Raw genomic sequence first — 8,720 nt, forward strand, 5'->3', positions numbered from 1 at the left:
GATATAAGGAAGAAGTTTTTTACAATGAAGGTGGTAAAACCCTGGCACAGATTGTCAAGAAAAGTGGTGGATGCCCTATCCTTGGAAATATTAAAGGCCAGGTTGGACGGGGCTCTGAGCAACCTGATCTAGTTGAGAATGTCCCTGCTTATTACGGGGTTTGGACTAGGAAACCTTTAACGGTCCCTTGCAACCCAAATAATTCTGTGATTCCTTTCCATGAGCTGTGCTGGGAAGGAGTAGAGAGATTTTATTTAAAACTGTGGAGTCCCTCTCCAAGGAAGCCTGCAACACATGGGGACATCTCACAGCTCTGGTGCCCTCTGGCCCTTTGCTCTGCTCAGTTGGCACATGCTGCTTGCAAAGCAAGGTGGTGGGTTTGGGCTGGCTCTGATCAACCCCCTGCTCACTGCAGCTGGGTTTAGCAGGGTGAAATCCTCCCAGAGGCATAACTGAAAGAATATTCTTGAATAATATGCATATATATGTATAAATAACTAATACATATATCATAAGTACAAAGGTTAGCACAGCTGCATGTATCAGGATCCAGACCAGCAGTGAGGAAGTGGGAGCAGAGAGCCCTTTCTAAAGATACTCTCCTACCCTTCAGCTTCCCCTTCCTCCTCCCAGCTGAGCACTATCCATGTCATGCCCTAATTTAGCACTGGCATTTAAGCCCTGTATTAAGCCAGTATCAAATCGTCATCACATCTTCCCTTTTTTTCTTGAAGCCTGATTTGTCTTCAAAAACAGCCTCTGCAAGCCCTGTCCTGTCCCCAGCCCTGGTACTTTTTCAGCCTAGGAGGTGATTTTGCAGACAGCTCTGACAAAGGGCTGCAAAGACCTGAGGTTTGGGGTTTTAATTCATGACAAGCAGCGATGACCAAATAAACAGCAGGTGCATCGCCTGCATATCCGTGATATCCTCAGCATGTGTTGACTTGCAGCCCAAAAAAGAGAGAGAGGCACCTTTAAGGGTGATGCCTGGGTCATGGGTAATGTGCTGAGAGGTGGTGGGAAGGATAGGGATGCAGCCAGAAATGTTTCAAGGGGGACACTCAAGAAGGCACAGAGGTACTAGGACTGAGGTTCATTGGGAATTCAGGACATCTCAGCTGGGGTCCTCCAGCCTTTGTTGTCCCCTCTCTGGCCAATGCTATGGAGAACACTGCAGAGCTGTGCTGTACTACGAGCCCTCTCTGATGTTACCAAAGTAAATTCCATGTATTGTGTTATCCCAGACAGTAAAACCTCACCTCAGGGTCTGGCATTTTGTTCTAGCAAGTAATAATTAACTCTCTCACCTCATGCTGGGTACAAAGGTCTGGTCACCTTCTGAGGGCTGGGTGGACCCAGGCCCACCCAGCAAGTGCAGAGGAGTTTGGAGAGGGTGGACATCGACTTTCTTCACCAAGATGGTGTCTCCAGAGCTCACCTCTCGAGGCTGGACCAGCATTTGCCATTCACATGTATAGCAGGAGATTTTCCAAGCAGGAAAAAAAAAATCCTTATCTGGGAAAGGCACCTTCCTGGCAGCTCCCACCAGGCCAGAAGAGCAGTGGACAGGGTGGGGTGGCTTGGGAAGGCAATGGGGGCAAAACCTCTTTGTCAAAACTGTCAGCAGGAGGTTGTTGGCCACAAAAGTGGCTCAGGACACAGTCTAGCTCTGATATACTCATGGCTACAGACACACTCGATAGTTTGATCTTTTGTGTTTTGAAGGCCTATGGTATCTGGATTCCCATCTTTCTACTGAAAAGAGGTTTTCTGTTTTGCTTATCAGAAACTCAGACCACTAGTTCTTTCCTTCTGTTCATTCACCTGTGTCCTTTTCGATCTTCCAAGATCTTTACTACTACTTAAATGAGGTATTTCCTTCTTTTTATTATTAATGATCCCAGATATTCATATTCTGAGGCTACCCGATACCATAATGTTTCTTAAGAGTAACATCTTTTGAGTTTACTTTGTTTTCTGCCTTTAATGATCTGAGTTCTTATGGTGAAGTCCTTAATGGTAACCATCACAGTATGAGACTTCTTGCAAAAAAAAAAAAAAAATCCCAAATGTTTTCAAGGAATTAAAACTCTGAAAGAATTCCCCAATGCCACATGACATAAATTCATGACTGTTACCACCACAGGAGTCATGAGTTAAAGCTGAGAAAAAATAGAGAAGGTCAAAGATTGCACTCAATGATCTTGGAGGTCTTTTCCAACCTAAATGATTCTATGATTCATTTTAAACATTTCCTTTAAAAGAATACCCATGAATCCCAGGAGGATAAAATATTTGCCTCGCATGGCTTTGTAGGACTGTGTGGAATTAAGCCCAGCTGTCAATTTAGAGTCACAGTCAGAGGGGCCCTGGGAAACACAGACCCCTGTGTCACAGTCCCCAGGCTGTAATGTTGGGATTAGCTGCAATGGATGAATCCCAGCCTGGCTTCACACTCCATGGCCTGACCAGGTGGATGTGCCATCGGTCATTCACTCTCTGTGCAGGTCTCCCATTTCATGCCCAAAATGAATGAGCAGACTCATTCTCTTAAATAGCTTAGTGTGAAAACAGTTTGGTATGACAGATGTTGACAGGAAAGAGAAAAGAAATCCCAAACAAGCCAAATTAGTTTCAGTTCCTTGAATTTGACACAAAGGAAGGGAGGGACAGGTTTCTGTATTGATGAGAGGGAGAAGCTTTTGGGCAACACAAGGGGAAGGCAGCAGTGACCTGTGCCCATTCCCTGCCTCCCTGGCAGCAGCACAGGGCACAACACTTCCCCTTCCCAGAGCACCAGCCCCACTTGGACAAGCCAGCATGAACCACAGGAGTGGTAACTCCATCGTGGGCTTCTGGAAGGGATGATCACCACCAAGCAAGGGCGAGGCTCTTGGGAAACTGGGGTGCCAGGAACACAGCAGAGGAATGCAGTTAAGCTGGACACAGTTAGGTTTGACTTGGCTGGAGATTCAGCTGTAAGAGCTGTTTGTGCAAGCCAAAGCTACACCTATGAAACCGCTGCAAGTGGAAGGTAATGCTGAGACTGTAAAAGCATTGCCTGGCGAGGACTTGGCTTCAAGGGGCCAACAGAGAGACCTGAAGCCACTTGGTGGCAAAGAGTTGGGTCAACGAGAGCCCTGTGGTGAAGGTAAAGGGGTCTGTCTGTGCTCCCACCACATGCTTTGTGTCACCCAGTTGCTGCTGGCCTGTTCAGCTGGAGCACATACATGGGCATTATCTTGGTCTCTGATGGAGGAAGATGAGTTTGTCGTGATCTGGCTGTACCAGAGATAAATGAGCAGATCTGCACCATGGTGAGTGGAGGTGTAGAAGCATCAGAACCTTAAAAGAGCTGTTTCAGCAGGTCTTTCCTCTCCAGAGCTCTGGACCAGCCCCAGAACATGAGACAAAGCCAAAAGCTTCTGCCTGAGCTTCAGTTATTGTAAAATTCCATAAATCTGTCCCCGGTGCTGATGTTTATGCAAAGACGGAATGAAATGGGCCCTTTCCTGCTGCTGCCCCTCACTTGGTACCAGTCTGGGTCCAGCCTCAAACTCCTGCCTGAGCTTTGCAAGAGCGGTAATTCAGACTCTGCTGTCTTTCCACACCTGTAAAATTCAGTTCTGTAGCTTAACCCAAAATCAAAGAAGATCCATTAAGTCACAGTTGATTTCTGTGGCAGGCTGAGGGCACTGCCCTGATTTGTAGCATTATTTACACTCAGGAGGCTACTGGGGCTAAAATGCATCTCAAATTCTGCATCTTCCAGAAATAACCCAGGCTCCCAGGCAGAACAAATACAGGAAAACGCAAGCAGAAGAACCCTGTATCGAAACACTTGATTTTTTTTCAAGGGACAGCCCTGGGATTTTTCTGCAGAGCTGTTGTGCTGCCAGCATACAATTTGCTCTACTTGCCCTTTTGGTTTTAATGTGTCATTAATAATGCATCTCTGTATTTATTGCAGTTTGCAGTACTGTTCCACTGTTACTTCTTGATCACTCATTATTCTGTCTGTAGTGCCAGGCAGGGCTCCAAAACCCAAACAACAGCAGCAGTGTTACTACAGCCACAAGCCCCACCAGACTCAAAGCAGCTCCACCAAGGGGGATCATTTATCTTCTCAAGGCTGGCAGGGCACACTGCGCCTAGGAAAACAGGAACAGCTCTACATCTTCTCCATCTCTGTGATCAGACCTAGAACTTTTCCAGGGCAGTTTGGACAGTCAGCTCTTTCGAGGGATCTAAGCCAGGAAACTGTAAAACATTAATGAGCAGCTTTCTTAATCCTGGCTGTGTGGCACCTACTGTAACAGGAGCAGGAACAGACTGTGGGGATGGCTCTGGCTGACAGCTCAGCTCAGCGCTGCAGGCCTCTGTGAAGGATGCTCTAATGATGCCTCCCTGATCAGTTTTGCACTCTGAAAAATGCTACTTAGCTGCCCCTTGACCCTGCAGCCAGCTGGGCTCTTTAGGTACCTTCATTTCCCACCCTACAGCCCTGTGAGCACCCCACTGCACCCCCACAGACCTCCTGTTCAGCATCCAGGATTGCAGTACTGGTGTGCAGTCCCCACTGGGAGGATCCTCAGGCCTCATCAAACCTGTATTGCACTGTAAATCAGAATTCATATAGAAAGGCAATGCTGAAGGAGCTGGGTGGTTGTCTCACCAGGGAGTTAACAGTGCTCACAGGGCTTCACAACCCTCTTTTCCCTGAGGACTTACAAAGCCTGTCTTTCTCACCACAGGAAAATGCCTTAAATCCTGGAAAAGACGTAACTGCAATACTGTTTTGAGGCAGGATCTCTCTCCACCCTTCGGGATGAGGCTGCACAGACACGAGGAGAAAAGTTTCTCTGGTCTTCCAAGAAAGCCCTAGCTTCCCCTCTCTTCCTCTGGGAATGGAGCTGACCTCCTTCTGCCCTTGTCCCTGTGAACAGCGTGTTATTTCCAGCAGCAGCAAGAAGTTTTGGAGCAAGAAAATTGAAACGTTCCTGTACTGGTGGTTAGTGCACTCGGTGGGGGGAGGTTTGAAGCCCCTCAGGGCACTGCAGAGGGGCCAGAGCAGGGCTCCGGTGTCCTCAGTGACTGCCTTGGGCTCACAGGCACAACCAGACGTGGGTCACTGCCTCTTCCCTGGGTGCACTGTCAAGGACATCCCATTTGCTCTCTTTTAGTTGTATTATCCAAAAACCAAAGCAAAACTCGGGGGACTTCAGGGTGAAGCATCATCTGTGCTATATGAAAGAGCAAGGCAAAGCAGGGACTGATGAGGCACAAAGTTCCTGCTGTTCCCCTCTGGCTGAGGGAGCTGGTTGCCACGCAGGAAGCTGTGGGAGGCAGAGCTCATTCTCCCCCACCCCACAGCAGTCATCTTCACACCTTCACATCCACCCCAGTGATCAAGACTGCCACATTCAGCACCAAAACCTTGAAAACATTTTTTGCATCTCAACCCTTACAGGCAATGCTCACAAGTTCTCCCATCTGACCTAATCCCAGAGAAAGATTTTTGTTTTGGCTTCATCCGCCTGCCGCCAGCCAAGTCTGGGAGCACGGCCTGGTCACCACAATCTGACCCTGTGGGAAGCGTCCCTGAGATGCCACATGCTCTCCCACTTGCCAAATTCCTCAGCAGATGAGGTTGCTTCCAGATTTCAGCACTTACTGGCAAGCTTCAAGTGGTTTGTCCAGAAAGGCTCCGAGTGATTAAAGACCTCTGGGAGCTGTGTTGTGGCCACTGCCTGGTTACTGACCTACACAAGCATAGCAACATGGGAACCAGTGACCTGGCAAAACAAACTTTTCTGCTCCCTGTCTTCTAATATTTAGCTTTGCTTTTCAGATGAAAGAAGAACTAATTCCTATTCATATCCATTCTCATTGCCCAATTTAGGATTTTTTTCATTTACTGAGAAAAACAAGCCTTCTATTATGATTTATTGAAATTGAACATAGCTGATATTCCAACTGCTGTGCAAATAGAAGCTGATTCACTGTTACCAACACACTGAAAAGATTTGTTATCCTTGTTTTAAAGGTAAAAAATCTGGATCAGCAAGTGGGTGGGAACCACAGAATGGTTTGGGTTGCAAGAAACCTTAAAGCTCATGTAATTCCAACGCTTTGTTGTGGGCAGGGACACCTTCCACTAGGCCACCTGTTACTGCAGCTTTTTTCCACACAGCGTTTGGGGGTAGGTAGCTCACACTTCCTCAAAAACCACTGTACAGCAAGAGCAATGAGTGCAAGGTAAAGACACATTAAAATAAAAGATCTAGATGCATAGAGGTTCATGGGATGTGAAAAGAAAGTAAAGTTTTCTAACTACATGAAACAGGACTTTTTTCTACCTCAGTTTTCTGCACACACGTGAATTCTAAGCAAACCAAAATTCCTTTCTCAGAAAGGGCAATTTAGATGATCCCCAAGCCAACCAGCTCACACCAGGGATTAAGAGAAATTGCTACCTCAGCTGCCCCTCCTTCACAGTATAAAATAAGCCCATTTATATGCCAAAATACTTACCTTTCTCCAGCCTTGGAGATACGGCCTCTCATCGGAGGTCGTGTTTCTCCCCTATCACTTTCGTCCATGAACAGGGACAGCCACCTACTTCCTTTCTCTAGCTAAGATATTGTGTTTGAGACTTTCCTACAGTGCCAATTCCTTCAGTACAATCAGAATCAGGATTTGGATCCTGGTCTGTGCCAAAATTTCAAAGGCAACTCAACACGGAAAGGGAAAGCTGGATCATCCTGCCATAGCCTGATGAGCCATTTTCCAAATGGCTCTAGTTAAAAATCATCAGTGCTAAATAACCTGGGAGCAGCACTGACTAACCACTTGAATGAATCATTTAGATCAAACTCTTGAGCACCAAAAGGATGCCACATCTCCAGATAGGAAATGTCATAGTTCCTCTTTACTGCAGGACTGTGAACACCTCTTGGGGATCTCTCTCACCAAACTGTCTGTAGCAGTACAGATGTAACCTTCAAGTAGAAGCCTTTTTGTACAATGTCTGTTCTTTCCCATCTGCTTGCCAAACTGTACCAAACTGAGTCTCTCATGATTCTTTGCTGAATGACATGTTTTTAACAACTACAAAGCAGGTGCTAAGACTGGAGAAAGAAACAAGGAAATCTTTTACAGAGATTTGAAGTGAAACTGGACACCTGCTAAGTTAATGCATTTGTTAAGCTTCAGTGCAATTGGCAGGACATGTGACACCATTTTAAGGGGCTGAGGCTGAGAACAGGCTCAGTCAGGAGGCTCCACAGATGCTCTTTCACAATCCCAAATCAACATCTCCCACTATCTGATCTGATCCCCCATCAGTGCAGCCCCACTGGAAGCAGCCCTTCTCTGCTCTGGCACTTTTGCACTGGTGCAGAGGTACCTGTGAGAATGATCTGGCACTGAGATCTGTTAGAAAACTTGCCTAGATGGTAGTGAGCAAACTCCACAGAGCTTTAACTACTTGTGTGCAGTGCATCCTGATTAAAATCAAATGTATAAACGAGTCTGATTTCAGAGAAGTGGCAAATGGCCCTGGGCCACATGATTTTAACAGCCATCAGAGTCAAAAGTGAACTCCCCTTGGTAATACAACCACATAATAGGGCATTCAGAATATTTCTTTGCAATGTCTTTTATTAAATATCCTCTTTGATACAGAATATTTAAGCAAAAATAGTTTACAATCTCTGTTTTGGTAACTCTTACAGGAGTCTTTTGCGTAGTCACTCCTACAGCAGCCCATGTTGGCATTTAAAGAATAAATCTTTAGCAAAAGTCAAGTCTCTCAGTTTGTGAGATCTGTTCTACCTAAAGAAGATAAAAAAGCATTGGAAAATGCCTACAAAAACCATGAAAACTCTGAATTCCACTCTTCAGCTAAAAGACATTTAACAACTGTGTCACAGACACATTATTCTTAATAATGAAGTAGCAGAATAGGAAAATGCATCCTCTAAAGCTTATGCAAGTCATGGCAGTGCACCCAAGTGCAGCAAAAGAAGAAGAAATGCCTTGAGCATAGATGCTCCAATGCAGTGTTGAAGGTTCAGCACAGCGGTGCCAGCTACACCTGCCAGTTTGGAATGTTGTTTCCAGCACTGGAAATTTGTCCACATGGCAGCTGGCACTACCCACCCTGATGGGATTCTGCCCCACAAAAATCAAACAGCATTAAACAGATTCTGCTTTCACTTCTGCCTGCCAGAACTGCTGCACAACCAGAGACCCAGACTGACTCCTGCATTTTATTCTATGTAAACAAATTACCTCATTTTTTACATTGATGAACAGTAAGTAAGTGTTTCTTGGGATCAAAAGCTAGCTCCTATACTCATTAAATAGATAAGGCTGCCTGGGTATCCAGATTAACAAACCTACTGGCACAGGGAAGATGTCTGAAGACACAGCATGTGCCATCATTGTGTAGCTGCAGAGCACATGCAGCTCTTATGATGAACATTTAAATCAGAATCCTTAAGTTACCACCCAAACACTACGTCAGGGGCTGCTTGAGGTCAAACAAGCCAGTCCCTCCTTTGACAACTTTTCCAACCACCAGGCAGGCCGAAGGGGATCGCAGCTCATCATGGGCACCTGCAACAGAATTCAAACAAAATCCTATTAGGAGGTCCCCAAAGGTTCGTGCTGAAAAGAAACCATTTTGGTTGATGTGCAAGAAGCCATCCGGTTCA

General features: G+C 46.0%; 1 protein-coding gene across 1 annotated transcript in view; it reads right to left on the reverse strand.

The window, feature by feature from the left end:
• Positions 1-7,635: 7,635 nt before the first annotated feature.
• The window catches only part of POLR1A (RNA polymerase I subunit A), a 29,803-nt gene continuing 28,718 nt past the window's right edge, over positions 7,636-8,720 (reverse strand). Inside the window, exon 34 of the mRNA XM_017727775.1 lies at positions 7,636-8,622. Within this exon, the coding sequence (XP_017583264.1) occupies positions 8,522-8,622 (101 nt within the window). The 3' untranslated portion in view covers positions 7,636-8,521. The remainder of the gene's footprint in view (positions 8,623-8,720) is intronic.

The sequence above is a fragment of the Corvus brachyrhynchos genome, unplaced genomic scaffold, assembly GCF_000691975.1.
Source record: "Corvus brachyrhynchos isolate BGI_N302 unplaced genomic scaffold, ASM69197v1 scaffold80, whole genome shotgun sequence".
Classification (NCBI taxonomy): domain Eukaryota; kingdom Metazoa; phylum Chordata; class Aves; order Passeriformes; family Corvidae; genus Corvus; species Corvus brachyrhynchos.